Source organism: Pleuronectes platessa, chromosome 19, assembly GCF_947347685.1.
Source record: "Pleuronectes platessa chromosome 19, fPlePla1.1, whole genome shotgun sequence".
Taxonomy (NCBI): domain Eukaryota; kingdom Metazoa; phylum Chordata; class Actinopteri; order Pleuronectiformes; family Pleuronectidae; genus Pleuronectes; species Pleuronectes platessa.
In genome coordinates this window covers 2074282-2095689 of record NC_070644.1, presented here as the reverse complement: position 1 = coordinate 2095689, position 21408 = coordinate 2074282, and the positions used below count along the sequence as shown (strand labels likewise).

Genomic DNA, 21408 nt, shown 5'->3' with positions numbered 1-21408 from the left:
TTCATTGCAAAGACTATAGAGTCTGTGGGAAGGGTTCTGTTGTTTCGTTGAGCTTAAGGGAAGGTCTGCTACAGTGCGGTGCAGGCTGGGTGAAGTTGGGATGTCCGAGAGATAAAGTTACTGTGAAAGCCATGAGCATGTGTAAACTAATCCATCCTCACCCAACTGCCGGGCATAGTCCGCAATCCACAGCACGTCTCGAGGCATTCCCTCCTCACTTCTGTGTCTACTCCCCTCGTACTTCATGTAATAATTTGTTACATAGAAATAATCACAAACAGCTCCAATTTTGTTTTACACACACAAAGAACAGTTTCATGTTTATCTGACATTATTGTTGGATGAACCAAACAAAACAATACAGGTATATAGCATATTCTATTAAAGCATATACTTCCCCTTCCCCATCTATCCTACTGTCAACAGAACTCCCCCACTTAAAAGAGACACATCTACCATAATCTCTTTTGGCCCTTTTGTCTCCCTGTTATCATTGTCTATATTTGTACCTTTTAACTGTACATTTGAAAGATGTTTAAAGTCACTTAAAGGGACTCTGGCTCAGAGGCCCCCTGACTTCTCAGCCACTGGAACAGTGCCCTGCAGGCCAGTTCACTGATACATCTATGATATTGACTTAGCTTTAATCATTCTTTATTGTTATATTTTTCTGATCAACATGTCAGACTCTGCTTTTAGAATATTTAATCCTTTACTGTAAATGTTGGATCTACAACTGTAACATACTGTAATGTGAATTTTACAGTTTGATATGTCGTTAAAGCATTGACTTTTTATAATGATAATTTTATCTTTGAATTTTCTCCTTTATGTCTCTTTCTCTAATTTTAATATTCACTCTGTAATAATGGCTGATGGTTGACCATCAGCCATTTTAACCCACAGTATGCAAACTACATTTCAAAGCACATACATTATTGTACAAAAATCTTTTGGTATTTATTCTTCACTAATAATTTCTCTCTTTCTATATTGATTGGTTATATGTTCACTGATAAGTGCCAAGGTGTTGTTTTTGCTGCTTTTTTTCTGATAGAATCATTTGCCATTTGAAATTTGCTTCAGTTACAAATTGCATTACAGCGTCACTGTAACTGGTGATTATTTCATCAGCATATCTTACGTCAATTAACTAAAGTAATTATCAAGTCAATAACAGAAAAGTTAGAGAATGAGAGTGAATAACCACCTAATTTTTTTATCTATTATTGTCTTTAGACTCTGTAGAAGACGTATTAAAACAACAAAGGTCAACTTTTAAGAAGCTGGAACTTTGACTAATTTCTCCAATTTGTTTTCAAAGGTTGAGCTAAAACTTTATGTATTGTTTTTTATAAATAACATATAAATACATTGTATCAGTATTTTCTTGGATAATTGATTCATTGTGTGGTGGTGGGGGGGGGGGGGGGGTGGTTTGGGGGGATGGAGGACTGCTTTACATAACATAAGTCAAAAATATTTGAGAATATTTAATGTCAATTGCTTCGTCATAAATCCTTCACTAGTTCATCGATTACAGCATAAGAGACCCACATTTTGCTTTAATGATTAATCAACATGAATATTTAGAATTAAATAAATTTCACATGTAAAAAAACATGATGAGATGCTTAAGATGCCAGTCATTTTACAATGAGGCTCAATTCATGGTGGCCTTGCAGGTTGAGGTCGTTCTTTAGGGAAGAGTCAAAGGTCATGGCCCTCACCTGGACACTGGTGTCCCATGTGCAGCCGACACGTGTCATAAACACGGAGAATCACCTGAAACTTGTTTCTCGTCATCTACAGAACCTGAGCTGACAGGAATCAAATCAGCCAGTCATAGATAGAAGTGCAGCTTAATGCCAAACTTACCATCCCAGATCTATCAAACCTAAACGGTACAGCAGCAGCACCCCCTCACCCCTCTACCCTACCAACGCTCCCATGTTCCCTTGTCTCAGTAAGGGTCAGAGGTTAAGTGTTGTCACATGGCCCGGCATAGCTCACCTAATGACTGACAGGTGGGCACCATAGAGGTGGGCACAAGAGCTGAATGACTCTGGCCATTAGACACTGTGCAAACATAAAAACATTTAAAACTGTTATTCGATTCATGCAAACCAGAAATGGAAGAAGCTCTTGGATCTTTGACTTAATGATATAGAACAAGACTATGATTCTTGTGTGCAGGAAATATTCTATAGTCAGTGGCTAAAAATACTTTCAAGCTTGTCATCAATGGAAATATTAACATTTGCATGAAAAATAAAACAGAGATCTTAAGTTATAAACTTGCGACCTAAACATTCAACCATCGTTTTAGTATATTTTGCTACCTTCCTTTTTCATCTTAAGTTAAATGTTATTTGTTGTATTTTGGATCTAAATTCTGGACCAGCTATCAAATAAATGTCTTTCCATTTGTAATGTGGCGAAGCTAAACCATAAAGTGGCAGGAAAAGAAAATACTCTACATATCAAGCGCTTACACACAAAATAAAGATCCTTCATGAATGGCAACTTGAAAATGAATGAACTATCCAACGGCATATATAATTTGAGCTTAAACTATTTGTTGATCAGTATATTATCAGAAAACTAGTTAGTGACTGTTTGGATAAGTGATAATCATTGAAGTCATATTTCATGTGAAAATATCAAACGTCTCAGGTGTTCAGCTGCAACAAGGTGACGTTTTGATGCATGTCATGAATTACAGTTCAGTTTTGACTGTTGGTCTGACGAAACCAGACATGGGAAGGGGCCACTTGCTGATGGGTGTTTGTTATGGTTTCTCAGACAGAAAATTAAGATTAGTGTCAGTCCCACATAAAGAGTAAAAATCTACCTCCTCAACCAACATTAAACGTTGCCTGGACATTAATACATAAGGAATAGCATCAGTGACTTTAGGGGCCAATTCTCTTTGCATTGAGTACTTTTACTTTTGATACTTGAAGTACCTTTTCCTGATAATACCTACATATACTGAATTTGCTTGTGGTTGTTTTTTAATAAGGGATCTGAATTCTTCCTCCACCACTCTATCTTAGTTTCTACAGTCTGGCTGAAATAATTCATCACGATCAGACAAAGCACAAAAGTCAGAGTCTGGCTGTAACTGTGGCGCTGTGAAGCCATTTTGCTTCTCTCCTGGCAGCTGCAGGACATTTATTAATAGGATGTTGTTTCACAGTCTTGCCTTCACCGACTGTCTCAGTTGAAGTTGTGAGGAATAGTAAACAGTCAAATCTACACCAGTGTAGAAAACATCAGTTAATGTGCTCTCATCGTATTAACCCATCTAAATGTGGAGCCTAGCTAACCTCTGCTATTACCCCTGACCAGAGAGCAATCAGACCCTTGCGAGCTTCGCCAGACTGGTGTATTTTTAGAAATCTCATCAACACACGATGATTAGCAGCAATTCAGTGTGTATGTACGCAGTCGTATAGTCAAAACCACAGGGGGGCGACTTTGAGGCTGTAACTGGGGAAGAACTGGGTTGGTTTATTTCTGGAGGTGTGTTGCTCTGGTCCAGGCCGGGACCAACAGCTGAGCATGTGCCAGTGCAAGGGCAAGCCACGATGTCTGTCGCTGTAGTGATGGCCAGATGCAGGTTGTGATAATCAACATCGGTGCTGACCTTCAGTCTGAGTGCACATACTCAGTAACACAATCCCTGCAGTGTGTGTGTGAGTGTGTTTCTTAGCCTTTTATTACTGCTTAACTTTCATTTGTCTCCTTGAGAAACTTCAAAACTTTATTACACAGGAGAAAAACCACTGAGTCCTCTACTCTGTCATTGTGTGATTGGCTCAAGTTATTACCAAAGCAAATTGGGTTAGAAAACCACAGCCCTCTTAATCATCTGAGCAGCAGACGGGGGCTAAGAAAGATCAAAAGTGAGGCTGGCCAATGTTTTTCATGTTTAACCAACTTGCGACCATAGGCCTTCATCTAAATCAATATGTAAAGGTCTGTGGGGAGACAAATGACAGGGAGCACAGCAGGATCCGCCTAAAGGGGTTTGTGGTCAGTCAATTATTTCAACACATACATCATCGCCACATGGGATTTCTCAGTGTTGCTCTCATGTATACTGTTGGGCTTTGGGTCCATTATGGTTTCAAACATCAGCTGGTCAAGTATCTCTTTTATCGTTTCATGTTGTCGCATCGTTTGCTGTTGTGAATGTTTTGAATGTAACAGTACATATTAATTTGATGCACAGCTGCTTCGGTGAGTCAGCCCAGGCTCTGGAACTTAAGTACAAATATTTACAAAGTGACTAACCCGCTGTGATTTGTGTGAGTGTAAATTACATGACGCAGCCTGAAAAGAGCAGAATATACAGCATGTTGTAATGAAGCTGACACTCCAATGAGCTGTTCAGTGTTGAGCTTCAATGAATGACTGGCTCTCTCTGGTGGTCAATTAAGGAACAGCTCAAGGATGGGTTCAATTGAAGTCAATTCTGCAGGCAACCATGTAATTAAATACAGTAAAACGTGACAGTTTGTATGGTTTTAAATTGTCATTTATTGTCACACTGGCATTTAATTATCACGGGGAATAATTACACTGCACTAAACTGTAAGTGTGACGGTGCATGAAAAGAGCAGAATATACAGCATGTTGTAATGAAGCTGACACTCCAATGAGCTGTTCAGTGTTGAGCTTCAATGAATGACTGGCTCTCTCTGGTGGTCAATTAAGGAACAGCTCAAGGATGGGTTCAATTGAAGTCAATTCTGCAGGCAACCATGTAAACCTGGACAAAACATAGAAAGTCGTCCTGAAACTCAGTCTTGACACATACATTCATCTTCCTTAGGACAAAATCAAAAATGACCACGGACACAAAACAACCACAAAGGGACACAAAACAATCACAAAAAGACACAACACAACCACAAAGAGACACAAAACAACCACAAATTGACACCAGACAACCACAAAGAGATTAAAACAACAACAAAGAGACAAAACAATCAAAGTGACACAAAACAGCCACAGTGATACAAAACAATCGCAGACATAAAACAATCACAGTGACACACCAACCACAGCGACACAAAAACACTACATAAGATATAATATAATGTAAAATTCATATGAAGATATGAAAAAGGGGACCATTGTCTCACAATCTTTCCATTGCTTTTGTGACAAATAAACATTTGCTGATAAGACTGAACTGATACACCCCAGTCCAGCTATTTCTGATCATTCATGTGAGAAGCCAGGTATCTATTGTTCAGGTCAGATCTTAATTGTTGTGGCTGCAGGCTATTGATTGTCATTTGAAGATAATTAAAGCTCCCTCATTCACAATAAGAGTAGCTACACACACCTCTGTCCAGGCCTCTTCATGTCTACAAATGTCCTTAGATTAAAGTAGTATTGGATGAAGCGGATGTGTGAACTGAATGAAGTGACTGAGATGACTTTCAATCGTTTTTTAACTTAGTATTAATACACTGTGTTATTGTGTTTTGTGTTTTTTGGACTTGCCGCCCAACTACTTAAATATTGAGGAGAGTAGTTGTTGTTGGAAACAAACTGAAAAACATAGATAAAGGAAAAAAGACCTGCTGGCAAACCATTTTATTTTGTACAAATTAAATAGCACATTCAAATATATTTGTTATGTAAACTGCACAAACAACCAGTCAGAAATGGTCAGCTACAGTATGAAACCTATGTTACAGAATAAACAGCACATCCATTTGTGAATGTAACGAATCAAATCCATAAAGAAAAAGGTTCGGCCTTTGATCCAAACTTTGGAAGTGAAGTTACACAACATGTAAAAGTCAAAAACATTTAAGCAAAGGTGAAAAACAGACCAGCATGACATCAACAGCTTTTAACAACAGCCTAAGCGTCATCTGCCTCGAGCCGTGCAGTCGATGTTCAACTTGTCAGACAATCTACCTACGGGTCCATATCGGCAATTGTTCACTTTCCTACTCACACACACACATGTTCAGTCACGTCGTTTCACTCAGATTGGAAAACCAGTCCAACAGAGCGCCGCCAGCTTAGTCTCTGATGAGGAGACACAGTCTCCTCATCAGGAGTCTCCAGTCATGATGGACAGAAACTCCTCCTGGTTTACTGGAAGACAGACAGAAAGAAGTTAATTCTGTCAATCAAGAATCAATTAATTTGTTATTGTTTCTGCTCCACTGTCATATCAAAGGCCAGCAGCACCAGTTTACAGGCTCAGAATCGTATACAAAACAATTCCTCTCAAATCAAAATGTAAAATCAAATGGAGCCCGGTGAGGAGGTTCCACGGCAAAGGAGGCGGTCCTATCTGTCCGTGTCCATCAAAGCGGAGAAGCATACATAGGCCTTTAGTGCTTTGTGTCGGCCCCCTACTGGCTGTCTGGGGTGTGGCACATCTACAGATGACTCGCCTTCTCTCTTCAGGAGAATCAACTGTGAACTGACTTTAAATCTGTGTTGATATTTGTCTGTATTAGATTTTAGAGGTGAATATTTGTTAAAGCTTGAATCTGTCTGAATAGCAGGCATGACAACCTGTTTGTTTTATTAAAGCAAATAAGTGTGGTTGTATTTTGAGAAGCTGCTGTTGAGGCTGTGGTGTGGTGAACTGCTGCTGTTACACCCAGTGATTGATTATTCACCAACCTTAAACAGTAAAGAATCACATCAGTATCATTGGCTGGAAATATGATTGAAGCCTTGAGTCTTTTTACTGGTAAACGGGGCAAAAATAAATCTGTTTTCAGAAGGGACCTGTCACATCTTTCTGCTCCTAGAATTTAACAGACATGTTGCTTGTCCGCGTATCTACCTCACTTAATTATAATTCAATACAGTGTGTTTGAAAATGGCTAAAGGCTCCCCATATATTTAATGTGTTGGTTTCTTTTAGTGAAAATAGCCGCTTACTCTCTCCATCTCCGTCTGTGTCAAACTCATCAATCATGCTGCGCAGCTCCTCATCACTGATGTTCTCCCCGAGTTCTCTTGCAACACGTTTCAGGTTCCTCAGATTGATCTTTCCTGATTCGTCATCATCAAATAACTTGAAGGCTTTCACGATCTCCTCCTTTGGGTTTCGTTCCAGGATGCGATCAGTCACTGTGAAAAGAGGTGTTCAGGGTTTACTGCAGCACAGAGACATGTGTTTGCGTGTCATGTTCTTCTCCCTCCCTTTCTACTGTGTCTGTCTGTAGAGTTCCATTTGAGGTGAAAGCCAACTTACCTACTTCATTGAAATCCTCAAAGGTTATTTTTCCGTTTCCCTCTCTGTCATAGTCTTTAAGAATCTTCAGAACGTCCACCTTCTTCACCTCGAAGCCGAGTGCACGCATTGCCACCTGTTAGGAATTGTCATAAACATTATGTGGCAAAACTTAAGTATTAGGACATTTCTTAATTCATTCATTAATTACAATGGATACATTTACACCCTCTTTATCCATGACTGAATGTGTCTTAGCTAGGCTGAGCATTCACAAAATTTCTTAAACCAACATTTTGTGCTGGATAAGAATCTAAACATCTCAAGAGCCCTAAACTTTCGCAATGTACGGCCAATGAATATCTTTAGGTTAGGTTTTATACAATCTAAGGCAATACCCGTTTTTAGGCAGTTTTACCATATTTCACAGCAAAAGTCGCAATATTTGATAATATTACTAAAACAAAATGACACTGGTGTGAACCTGGGAGTTACAGGGTTTTCCAACGTATTACCAACCTCAGCTCTGACTATCTAAACTGCTGTCTTGAGGGAGAAACAGGAGGGTTTCAGCTATCAAGCCCCTCTCCTGTGGAATAATCTACCACTTTCAGTTCGGGAGGCAGACAAAATCTGTACGTTTAAGAGTAGGCTTAAAATCTTCCTTTTTGATAAAGCTTATAGTTAGAACTGGTCCAGTCTTAGACCTGCTCTACCTTCTAAACTGCTATAGGTCTAGAAGGTTGATAACATCAACTGGCGCTATGCATTAATTAGTGCGGCAGAACTTTACTTGTCTTTTGTTCTAAAATAGGAAGCGTTTAGTTTAAAAAGGCATAGAGGTATTGATGGTTGATCTACTGAGTGGGCCACATGGTTTTCATCATACTACCATACAAACCAGTAGGCAGTCAGATTTACATTGAGCCTCAGTGTACCCCCAAGTTCGGCCTGTATCATTGTATCATTGATTACAAGGTAAAAAACACCTGATGGTGCAGAGGGAATTTATGACACGTGACACGAGGAGCTTCTCCTTCCTCTTCTTCATTCCTATCACATTGAAGTAATTCATATCACATCAATACATGTTTCTGACTTGACCCCTTCCCCGGAGTCCCTGTGCCTTATTACCCGCAGATCCAGGGCCACAGCTGTGACCACATCATCATGGATTGCGATTTGTAGATCGCGTGTCGGAGGTCACGTTGGTGGATCCAGTATGGTGGATTCTATGTCGTGCGGGCTGATCGTAGTGGGAATGACGGATCCTTTGTCGCGAGACAAATTGTGATTTGTGAATATGGGCTATACAAATAAAATTTCTATTGATTACCACATATTCTCAAACATCCTGCAGGTGGATTGAGCTAACCAGAGTCATATAGGCCCCATTCAATACTATTCTATTTATATGATGATGATGATGATCCAGAGATGTGAGAAAGAATTTGCTTTAGATGATCTTTTTCTATTTTAGTAAACGGATACTTAAAACGCATCTTAACCTCTGAATATGATAAATGATTTTTATTGCATTATTCATGATTGTCTGTTTTTTGGTAAAACATAATGAATAAAATGTGTACTGTGATTCGGTTTCATTACTTGTTTTTGAGGAAAATTTATCCTGATTACAGTTTGAGCCAATATTGAGTTAAAAGTCAATTTTTTTCGAATGCACTGATATACAGGGTCAACATTTAATGGCATTCCGTGAATCTGAATGTATCACTGTCAATAGTTAGTAGAGCAGATCTCTGTCTTCTGTAAAATAACTAGCGGTCCTTGGCTGCTAACCTTCAGTTCGTGATAATCGATTTCTTTGTCTTTGTCGGTGTCAAACAACTCCAACACTTCTTTGATTTCATGTTTCTGGTCTTCTGTGAGCTCTCTCCTCTTCCGACGTTTGGCGTTGTCTGCAGAAAGGTCAGTTCTAAAAATATAAATTTCCAGTGTTATAGTACAGTATAGTAAAGTACATATTCTGTGAGACAGTCTGGAGTTATTCTTATAATGCAACCATCATAACCCCATCAAAACAGCTCTAGACTAAAACCCACTAATCCTTATTTGTGTCCCTGTGTCTCCGGGTCACACAGGTAACCATCCTTTCGTCTTATAGATAAATAACGAAATTAGAGGGGAAATGCTGGAAACGTCGGGTCACTTTATACCATTAACTGAGGTTGCTTTAGCATCAGTGTAAAGAACGCAATACAAAACGATAAATGGTTTACAAGGACTGCAGCAGTAATCCCTGCAGAGCATTTACGGTAAGAGCTTCTTGAAAGGGAACCACGGAATTTAACAGCAGCCACGAGACCCACAACAGTGGGACTTAGTGAATATAAGTAAACAACAGCAGCTCGTTTCACGGAACAGTTTTCGAACAGCCAGACGTGCTAACGCTAGCTAACACAGAGGAGGCAGACTTGTTGGCGCATTAAAGTGAGCCGTGGTGGAGGAATGAAGACGGAGCACGGCAGACAGGCTGTTTACCTGACAGACAAACTCATGTTCCCTGAGCTGGAAGATGTTTGAAACGTTCAAATCAAACGTTGCTGCCGCTGAAAACGACGGAGAGGACAACACTACTAGTGATGTGTCGGTCGTGAACGATTCGTTCGTTTTGAACGAATCCTTACAAGGACTCGGGAGTAACGAGTTCTCTCAAAGAGAGATTCGTTCATTTTCTCGTGGCCGCGCATCGGGACTGCTGCATAGGCTGATGCAGATCACGTGAAAAAGGATCCAAAGACTCGTATCCGGCAGATGAACGAATCACTGATCCGAAGACTCTGTTGGCAGAAGAACGAAACACTGATCTGAAGACACGGTCGGGAGGTGAACGATTCGTTCATCTGCCGGGTACGAGTCTTTGGATCATTTTCTACGTGACCTCCATAGGCTCAGAAGAGGAAACAGTTACCTCATCCCCTTTCGCGTGACCGCTGTTACAAAGCAGCCATGACTGACAGCTTTTGTGTGGCAGATCATACATTTTTTAAGAAAACCTCCTCTATTAAATACAGTAAAACATGACAGTTTGTATGGTTTTAAATTGTCATTTATTGTCACACTGGCATTTAATTATCACGGGAAATAATTACACTGCACTAAACTGTAAGTGTAAATGTAAAGTGAAAATAACAAAACCAGTCATTATGACTTGTGAATAGGGCTGAACGATTAAGATTTAATATGCGATTCTTTTATTTTATCCTCTCTTCCCCCCCCCAAAAAGAAATAATGAATGATTTAAATATGACCAACACAATATTAGATGCTGTACAATATTATTTCCCACATTTTTATTTGAATGCGGCGTTGTTATAGTCAGTGGATCAGCAGCAGTTTAAGCTCTGTGTCCGCGGATGCGGCGGGCCAGCTGGATGTGCTGGCAGCGTGCGAATCACCAGCTCCATAGATTCCCGTTCATGTCCGGGTGGACGTGCAGCGGTATGGAGGTGCCGGGCGATTTTCCCGTGCGCCGCCCGCACCGCGGTCACCGGCGAGATGAGCTCGCTCTGTGTGGCCGACACGTCGGCCGAAGACTCTGTGGGCAGATGAACCCGATCATTGATCCAAACACACGGTCGGGAGTTGAACGACTCGTTCATCTGCCGGGTACGAGTCTTTGGATCGTTTGCACCCCCCCCCCCCCCCCCTTGAAACGAACAAATGACTCAAAAAGAGATTCGTTCATTTTACTGAACGAGATTCAAAGAACCGACACGGTAAAAAGATCCGAACTTCCCATCACTAAACACTACAAATCCGTTTGTCCCCGCCTTCAGACTAGCCTCCTATTGGTCGGTGGTTGCCAAGCAGCAGCAAAGTGTTGTCGGATTGGTTTAGGTCAAGCCATTCACTTTTTACCGTCCGAACTTGATTGAAAGTCAACTACAGTGAACAAAGACAAACCTGCTCTATGGTAGATATAGACCATATAATACTGTACATAACCTGAGATAAAGACCATATATACTGTATATAAACTTGCAGATATAAACAATATAGGCTGTATTTAAACTTGCAGATATATACCATATAGACTTTATATAAACTTGCAGATATAGACCATAATAGATCTACCTAGTAATCAGACAAGCATGAACAGGCATGTTTAGTTCTGCACTAGTTTAATTCAAATTGTTAAAAACAAAGTCAAAAGTGTGCTACAATGTTTGCGGCTTGAAAATGTTTAAACTTTGTTATTTAATACCACCTTTTGTATGTATGCACGTGTGTATCTGAATGAGTGATCAGTTATGTGATGTTTGTCATTACACCCCCATCGTTAAGTAAAGTCAAATTTAATTACTCTTATGATTTCTTCAAAACTTTTGCTGCTTTACAAACCTGCTTTTACCAAGAAAAGTTAAGGCTATGTGATACTGTATTTGCGTGGCCACTACTACTTTTAGATAATAGCCTCCAACAGAGAAGTCTAACATGCACAACATAATGAACTAGCACTTTACATACCATTATGTGCAGGTATGCGGAATCTTAAAAACTGCTTTTACCGTAGTTATATTTTAACTACTGGGCATCTATTCTATCTTTGCGTGGTATGTGTATGACCTACTGACAATTTTCTGGACGTTTGGGGAGGAAACCATGAAAGAATCACTGTACTCATTATGGGAATACTATAATATGAATTTTACAAGGTAAAGTATGGTCATAAAACTTCACAAAAATCTGCACATTTCAGGGAAGACAGTGTAGTTATCTTTCAGCTACTGGGCACCTGTTATTACAGAGGGATGCAAGAGAAAACAAAGACAAAGTCTTGTTTCTCCATAACCGCGGTTGCAGCAACAACAACAACAATAATAATAATAATGAAGTTGCATTGTCACTCACCTATTCAATTACTTATATATCATCAAATGTAGAATTTAAACATTTCATAGACATTAAAACTGCGTAGACTGTACATTTATAACCAGCGTTGTAACAGTTCCTCTGAATCAAGGCTGTGGTATCACTGACATCTGCTGGTCATTGTTGAGCATTGCATTTGATGTGCCAAAACGAAATAATTGTCAGGTGGAATATCGACCTCCTGACCCCGCCTCTTGTTATCCAGATGGCTGGTGCCCAGTCAGACTGCAGAGAGATAATGGCACCAGAAACACACTTCAGACACCTCATGGCTTATTCAGGTAGGATTGAGTGAAACATCCAATCATCTTTCCTCCATGTTCTTCGCTTGATGCATGGTCACCCTGGACTCCCACTTCTTTGTATTACTTTCCTAAACGACAAGTATAGCTAGAGAAAACCATTGCATGTGCATCTTATTTTTAAAAACATATTAAAGCAAAATTCTTTAGACATCTTAATTTGCTACCTTTTTGTGTTTCAAGGTTTCAGATGTTGGCAACACGGTGTACATCAGGAACATATTCATGGAGGCATTCTGAACAAAACTAGGAGGAGCAGAGTGTTTCTGGGAGTAGTCGTAAGCTCCCCACTAATAAGTCTGCAGAGGTACAAAGCACAGTGGTCTCTTGTGCTGCCTGTCAAGAGGCAGGAGATGGGGGTAGGGCATCAAAGAACCAAGGATAGAAATTCGGAAACTGCCTCCACTATATTGACTGATGTTAGCTGGTTAGCAAAGAAATTATGGACTGGTTTCTGAGCCAGCCCAACCTGTGTTCACAGGAAGGGGGCAGCAGTCTACCCAGCATGAATGAGGGGATTAACATGAAATGTTGTTTTTGTGCCAAAAACGAAATATTAATTATTATCTCAAGAAGTAAACCAAGCTCCAGTCATCTGGTCACAGCTCTGGAATTTATGAAATCTCCAAATGGTTTTACACTGAAACTTCAGGAACTCTCAGGCTTAGAATCAGTTACAGCTGATAGAGAAGCACCCTCAAGTCAGGGAGCTGGATGTTCCTCATTTTTAATGCTAATATTGTGCTTTGAAGTCTAACCCATGCTGCCAGTAGCCCCATCATTTAATGCAAACTGCTGTTTCTCACTGGATTATGTGTCATGCTTGCTGAAAGTTATTTATCAAATGTGTGTGAAAAAAGCCAAGATGCTGCGCTTCACCTTCGATTGTGAAAGACAAAAGAACGGATTCTAATGGCATTTTATCAATGAGTTAACAAGAATTAAGAAAGCAATGTGATATCTACATCTCGGTGTGTAAAGGAAAGAACTTTAATGCTGATACACTGATAAGTCAACCCTGTCTCATCAGAAAACGTTCAAGGGCAACGTTGGTCCACTTGGACCGACGTTACCATCTCACAATCTGAGAGGCCAGATTGTGAGATGGTAACATTTAGTCCTCCCATTGTTTTGCATTGGCGTGTTCTCACGTCACGTGACTCTCAAGCTCCCGTCTGCGGAGAGGAAAACATGGCGGAGATTCCCTGTTTTTTCAGATAAAAATATAATTTTGTAACTTAGTTTGGGCATAAAAATACATTCTGACACCATTTCTAGCGAGAAATGTGCTCTTTGCTTCCACAGTCTTCAGCCAGTTCGTGCTTATGATAAATATTTTAATAGTTATCACGCATGTTTTTATCGTTGCTATGATGGTTGCCATGCCACCACGGCGCAGCGTGGTGTTTAAATCACAGTCCCTGCGTGGTGTCCTTCAGTGATCGTGAATGTTATTCATGTTATATAATAGTAATATTTGAGGCTAGATTACATCTCTATTGAGAAGGATCCTGCGAGTCTGTTCATACCGAGGCCGGCCCGAACGCGCGACCGGACCGAGTGCGCGAGCGGACATTACGTGTGGCTGTCGTAAAAACCCTATTTGTAAACAACCAGTCCTTTAACTCAGCGATGCGTCATAAACATGGAGCGCTTGGAAGACCACGATGTCATCTTCCTTCTGTCAGGTAAGTAGTTTATTGTTTTTAAAGATCGTTACGATCTAGGTTTACAGTCCGAGTGCGGAGAGAGTCCGTCAATCCACACTATGGACGCTGTTCATCAGCTAATACGCCATTGTTAGCCACATGCTACAGCCCACCGTAGCCTGTGCTACCTGGGAGGTGCATACATGGTTGTTGAAACCAGTTCAAGACGCTTAGCTCATCATTGAGGGACGCTACAATATAAATATAAACATGAATTTGATTTATGACTGCTTTAGATTAATAAGGAGTGTATTTGTCTACCATTACTCCACAATATCAGATCAATTTGGTTTAATGTATAGTATGCAATATGACAATGCAGAGCTGCCAACTTTTCAAAAAACCTTGAAGGGAGATTTTGTCGGGGGTGACCAACATTTTGCCGCGCACACAGCCACACACGTTGGTGGCTCAAATATCAGGGAATTGTTGGAATTTGGCGTTGTATCCATGTTGTTCGCTGCATTCTGGTGGCCTTTGGGGCCCGAAGTCGTTGATAGGAGCGGCCGACTGGAGATGGACAACATTGGTTACATTCTGTGACGCAAAGACATAGCTGAAGGTCCACCCCCAGGAAATGTTGGTTTAAGTAGATGTTGTTTCCTGCATTCTAGTGGATTTTTGGGTGGTATGCTAAAGATGTGCAATACCTGAACTTCTTCTGATTCATGTTCCTCTGATCATGACTTGTAGGGCCTTCTAGCCTTGAGCTGAACATTCAACCAGAAAACTATTGTTGTGCCTCAATGACCACAATATAGCCTAATTAATAGACCTTTGTTTAAGATTTGACCAAGGTAGGTTGATTGACATTTTGATTACAATGATTTTCAACTAATTCTGAACTGAAACCTAACCTATATTTTAAATAATTGTATTCTTAAGAGCAGTTAATGATTTATGTTCGCCTCCCACCACACTTTCCATCAGACAAAAAAGTGCAACAAATAAAGTGCTTAAACAGTAGCCTTTTTAAGCAACACTGTCAAGTTCCTCCCTTTCTTTGTGCAGTCTCCACTTGAAGGAGTTGGAAATCTACGCAGAGTTGCTGGGCTTCACTCAATAACCACACTTTTCTTTTCCTTTTTATCTTCTTTTATTTTGTGATTTTAAGGTTTCAGGCAAGTAGGTCGTTTGCTAGTAAGCAGGTAGCAGTTAGGTGAAAAACCTTTTAAAACAATAAACAAGAAAAAGGTTGTTTCTACAATGTTCTGGAAAATATATATTTCAACAATTATTGCCTTTTCCCTCTTAAATTAAACAAAGTGCAACCTGAATTCTCCCACTTTTATCATTATTAATGTATCTAGGGATTTTATTAAGTTACTATTACAGATTTTAAATAATTTACATTTACCTAATTTTTAAATGTCATCCTAATAATATAATTTCATCATAATCATTTTAACTTATTAATCTGCAACATATAAACTCACTCAACAATCATGTTCCTAATTTAAACAATTATGACATCATTAAATTATGAATGAGAATCAAACTTGACAAACACTGGCATTTACAGGGTTAACCACGGCACTGCCGGTTCGGCCCCGTGGCTAACACTAGCGGCTATCGAACGCACAAACATTTCATTTGGGGTCCGCAGTCTCTCCTGATGGGCTCGGTGTCTTACCGGCCGCCTCTCTGGCGTTTGTAGATTTGTTTGCACGGGATCAGATACTAAGCACGCTTCAGTTTGCGTCTTCCCTCTTCACTTCCTTATGTAGATGTTGTGCCGCCTCCTTTATAGTCCGTGCGGCAAACTCGGACTGCCGAAAGGTTCCATTCCAGCTTGCGATGTGAGTTTCTTAATTGTCGCGTTAATTGTCGCGTTAACCCTAACCCGATAGAAGGCCCTGCCTCATTCATTGTAGTATTAATGTGTTTGAATAAGTCAGGCTGCCGATTACCAGCTACTGATTAAAGTCAAACAGTTATTGCTATCCTCTGTGTTGATTTCTTTAATGTTAAGAATGTTTCTCATAAGACCTTATCAGATACATTATGAAACATCTGGGTCACCTAATTTTAGTGTAAACAAGAGGGTGAACTCTTGACTAATGACTAATTTTGCACTGAAACACAAACTTGATGTTACACATCTTAAACAATGATATGGGAGCCACTTAGACAACCAGACCTGTGTGCTTTGCTGTGACTATAAAGGACTGGAACCTCAGATAAAGTTATTTTCTGACTTCCATAACTGAAGCATTCTCTACAGAATGTAATGTGCCCATTCTACTTCAGATCCATTGGATCGTTGTTTGTTTATGTTGCTTGAAGAAGAGCATTCACTGCTTTAATGTAATCAGCATCTTATCTGCCAATATCATGGTGTAGAAGTGCAAGGAAATACCAATATGTTATGAACAATGTCATTTATTGTGCACAAACATTATATTAAGGCATCTGCTGGAAATGATATGATCAACAATTCTCATGCAAAAAATACTTTAAAAACTACACAAATAGTGTTTTGGAGAGGGGGGTTTCAGAGGGAGGGGGCAGCTCTGGAGAAAGGTCTGTCAATCCAGGTCTGCTGCTTGGTGTGATGGAGACATGAGGTTAGCATCAGGAGCGGAGGCTGCAGGAGGGACCGTGGAGCTGAGGCACACCTGTACTGCTTCTCTTGAGAGAACTGAAGGACACACAAACAAACCATAGTGTTAAATTATGAAGATGGTTCCCTCTGATTTTTTTTTTAAAAACATAAACGTCAGACAGGCCGCTAAAAACTAAAAATGCTGAAGCTAACAGCTACCACACAGCAAGCTAATGCCTTCCTAAGGCTGCCAGGGAGTAGCATGAGTAGCATTGTAGCAAATTTTTCTACAGAAATATTTTTCCTGAGTTGATGACTCTGCTTATTGCCATCTAGAATGTGAAACCAAATATATTTTTTGGTGTACCCATACAAGATGTCCAATGTAACACCAATAAAATCCAATCTACTACACTACGGTTTTAATGCCTCTGCAATAGCGAGTCGCCGGAGGCATAACTGCATGTTTTCGGATTGTCTAACTTTGTATTTGTCTTAAAGTAAAAAGGTCAAGGCCACACTGACCTCATCTTATGGTTTCAGTTGTCAATAGACACAGTGTCATTTATACGAGAGAAAATATGTAGAAATATGTAGACGGACACTGCACTGGTTAGCGGAGTCATACAACGCAGTGCGGTAATTCTAGTGTAGTTTTTTTGTAATAAATGGGTTATCTATTTTTACAATCCACAAAAAGTTATCTATACATTTGGTCACAGAATGTTACACAAATAAATTAGCATTAAATTTGGCATCTTGCTGTCTCACCAGTCTGACGATGCAGCTGAAGCGTCCATCAGGGGCTTTCTGCAGGTAATTTTGATTGTTTGTTTCTTTTGAGGAGGAGAATAACATGAATTCGTACCGATATCAGTTTACAATCAAACCTTTTTGTGTTGACCTTGTTTAAACAGAGTCAAAGGACATTGTACAACAATGACACACATTTTCCCACAGTACCTGTCGTTCACTACTGAACTTCTGACAACCATTACTGGACTGTGTCTTCCTGTAGAGTGGTGATGTTCTCAACGTTCTTTTCACAGTCTGTCAAAACAAAATTAGAGTTACAAATGTTAATGCCCCACAACCCATTGCCGATACGGTTGTATTTGCACACCACATCGGATCAAAACAAAACTGCAGTCTGTGAAACAAGCAGTTTTGGTAGATATAAGGGAAATGCTAATATTTCTGCATGAAACATATTCAGTCCCTTAAGCAAAATAACAATGATGGCAGGCCGCAACCTCGATGCCTTCGTCTACTTTGCTTACAGACTAGTTTGCGGAGTCTCGTGCTGCCGCCCACTGACCGATACATCATCGCTCTTTTCTGAAACTAATGAAGGCAAATTCACACATGTAGACAGAAATAAACAGTATAAATTAAAAGGTGTAAATATTGCTAACATTATGTTTGATGGGGGTCATCATTATACATAACAGAGGAAAACTTTGCACATGTATTCCTTAAATTTACTTGCCTTCCTGTGGAAAAAGTTGTTTTTTCCCAGTTAAACAATCACAGCAGGGAAGCATGATTGATCAAAATTCTTTCAGTGTGATATTAACTTGTATTTCAGCAAGCGTACTTTGGGGATTTAATAAAAATGTATATTTGGCAAATTATATAAAATGGTTTTTCTGGTATATAACTTAAAAGTACCTCTTTAATGGTAGGATCATTTCTCTCCCTCATCTTCCTCGTGGTACGTGGATGATGGTAGTGGGCTCAACCCGGCTACTCTTTCTCTCCAGGCTGCCCTTCCTGCTCTTCATCAAGCAAAACAAACTGTTTGGTCCAAGTTGTTGACGTTAATGAAACTCCTGTAGCTTCACTTTGATCCTCCTTGATTAAAAAACAGAACATAGCAATTGTTTTATAAAATGAATTGCAACTCCATAACATGAAAACATTGTCATATTGCATACTATACATTAAACCAAATTGATCTGATATTGTGGAGTAATGGTAGACAAATACACTCCATATTAATCTAAAGCATTCATAAATCAAATTCATGTTTATATTTATATTGTAGCGTCCCTCAATGATGAGCTAAGCGTCTTGAACTGGTTTCAACAACCATGTATTCACCTCCCAGGTAGCACAGGCTACCGTGGGCTGAAGCATGTGGCTAACAATGGCGTATTAGCTGATGAACAGCTTCCATAGTGTGGATTGACGGACTCTCTCCACACTCGGACTGTAAACCTAGATCGTAACGATCTTTAAAAACAATAAACTACTTACCTGACAGAAGGAAGATGACATCGTGGTCTTCCAAGCGCTCCGTGTTTATGACGCAGCCCCGAGTTAAAGGACTGGTTGTTTACAAATAGGGTTTTTACGACAGCCACACGTCATGTCCGCTCGCGCACTCGGTCCGGTCGCGCGGTCGGGCCGGCCTCGGTATGAACAGACTCGCAGGTTCCTTCTCATTAGAGATGTAATCTAGCCTCAAATATTACTATTATATAACATGAATAATATTCACGATCACTGAAGGACACCACGCAGGGACGGTGATTTAAACACCACGCTGCGCCGTGGTGGCATGGCAACCATCATAGCAACCCTAAAAACATGCGTGATAACTATTAAAATATTTATCATAAGCACGAACTGGCTGAAGACTGTGGAAGCAAAGAGCACATTACTCGCTAGAAATGGTGTCAGAATGTATTTTTATGCCCAAACTAAGTTACAAAATTATATTTTGATCTGAAAAAACAAGGAATCTCCGCCATGTTTTCCTCTCCGCAGACGGGAGCTTGAGAGTCACGTGACGTGAGAACACGCCAATGCAAAACAATGGGAGGACTAAATGTTACCATCTCACAATCTGGCCTCTCAGATTGTGAGATGGTAACGTCGGTCCAAGTGGACCAACGTTGCCATTGAACGTTTTCTGATGAGACTGGGTTGGATAAGTACACAGCTGTTAATGTTGGCTAGTTAGCAATTCCAAAAATGAATACAGCACTTTTAATAACTCATTGTTCTGAGCAATCAGAAATATCAGAAAATCAGCTTAGTGGATTTTGACTTATTGCTCTGTTTCCTCTTCCCATCATCTACAGTGCCTTGCATAAGTATTCACCCCCCTTGGACTTTTTCCCATTATGTACTGTTACTAACTGGAATTCAAATAGACTTAAATAAACTTTTTCCCGTTTGATCAAGAAAACATGCATAGTACTTTGGAGGTGCAAAATAAATTTTATTGTGACACAAACAATAATGAGAACAAAAAGGTTGACATCTGTTGGGTGCATAAGTATTCACCCCCCTGTGTCAATACTTGGTAGAACCCCCTTTCGCTGCAATTACAGCTGCAAGTCTTTTGGGGTATGTCTCTACCAGCTTGGCACATCTAGAGATGGAAAGGTTTGTCCATTCTTCTTGGCAAAAAAGATGAAGCTCAGTCAGATTGGATGGAGACCGTCTGTGAACCGCAATCTTCAAGTCTTGCCATAGATTCTCTATTGGATTGAGGTCTGGGCTTTGACTGGGCCATTTTAAGACATTAACATTCTTTAATCCAAACCATTCCTTTGTAGCTCTGGCTGTATGTTTAGGGTCATTGTCCTGCTGGAAGATGAACCTCCGCCCCAGTCTCAAGTCTTTTGCAGACTGCATCAGATTTTCTTCAAGGATTTCCCTGTATTTGGCTCCATCCATCTTTCCCTCTATTCTGACCAGTTTCCCTGTACCTGCTGAAGAGAAGCATCCCCACAGCATGATGCTACCACCACCATGTTTCACTGTTGGGATGGTGTGCTCAGGGTGATGGGCAGTGTTGGGTTTTCGCCACACATAGCGTTTTGCATTGAGGCCAAAAAGTTCAATTTTGGTCTCATCTGACCAGAGCACCTTCTTCCACATGTTTGCTGTGTCTCCCACATGGCTTCTGGCAAACTCCAAACGGGATTTTTTATGGATCCCTTTCAACAATGGCTTTCTTCTTGCCACTCTTCCATAAAGGCCAGATTTGTGGAGTAGACGACTAATAGTTGTCCTGTGGACAGATTCTCCCACCTCAGCTGTGGATCTCTGCAACTCCTCCAGAGTAACCATGGGCCTCCTGGTTGCTTCTCTGATTCATTTTCTCCTTGTCCGACTCTTCAGTTTGGGTGGACGGCCTCCTCTTGGTAGGTTTGCGGTTGTTCCATATTCTTTCCATTTTCTTATGATGGATTTTATGGTGCTCAGAGAGATGTTCAAAGCTCTGGATATTTTTTTATAACCTAACCCTGCTTCATATTTCTCCACAACTTTATCCCTGACCTGTTTGGTGAGCTCCTTGGTCTTCATGATGCTGTTTGTTCAGTAATGATCTCCAACAAACTCTGAGTCCGTCACAGAACAGGTGTATTTATACTGAGATTAAATTGCAGACAGGTGGACCCTATTTACTAATTATGTGACTTGCAAATGTGACTTGTGAATGCAATTGGTCGCACCAGATCTTTGTTAGGGGTTTCACAGTAAAGGGGGTGAATACATATGCACTCAACACTTTTCAGATTTTTATTTGTAAATAATTGTGAAATCCATGTAATATTTCCCCCCACTTCCAAATGATGCACTATTTTGTGTTGGTCCATTACATAAACTCACGATGAAATAAATATCTGTGGTTATACCATGACAAAATGTAGAAAAGTCCAAAGGGGGTGAATACTTATGCAAGGCACTGTAATAAGTCATGAGTAAACA

At 40.2% G+C, this 21408-nt stretch overlaps 1 protein-coding gene and 1 long non-coding RNA gene across 5 annotated transcripts; both read right to left on the bottom strand.

The window, feature by feature from the left end:
* Positions 1–4524: 4524 nt before the first annotated feature.
* On the bottom strand, positions 4525–19056 carry LOC128425162 (uncharacterized). Of its 4 annotated transcripts, none has more exons than XR_008333093.1 (5): positions 18940–19056; positions 18352–18534; positions 17644–17730; positions 17452–17516; positions 16502–16766 (listed from the first exon to the last, which is right to left on the bottom strand). It is a non-coding gene; the product is annotated as an uncharacterized LOC128425162 (long non-coding RNA). The 4 variants fall into 4 exon arrangements; XR_008333095.1 differs by having other exon boundaries at positions 16502–16761; XR_008333096.1 differs by lacking the exons at positions 16502–16766; positions 17452–17516 and adding an exon at positions 4525–4780.
* Positions 5602–9934, bottom strand: cetn3 (centrin 3). The gene is made up of 5 exons (XM_053411689.1): positions 9731–9934; positions 9029–9164; positions 7250–7364; positions 6934–7125; positions 5602–6129 (listed from the first exon to the last, which is right to left on the bottom strand). The coding sequence occupies exons 1-5, from the start codon at positions 9745–9747 to the stop codon at positions 6086–6088; spliced, it is 504 nt and encodes a 167-aa protein (XP_053267664.1). The 5' UTR covers positions 9748–9934; the 3' UTR covers positions 5602–6085.
* Positions 19057–21408: the final 2352 nt, after the last annotated feature.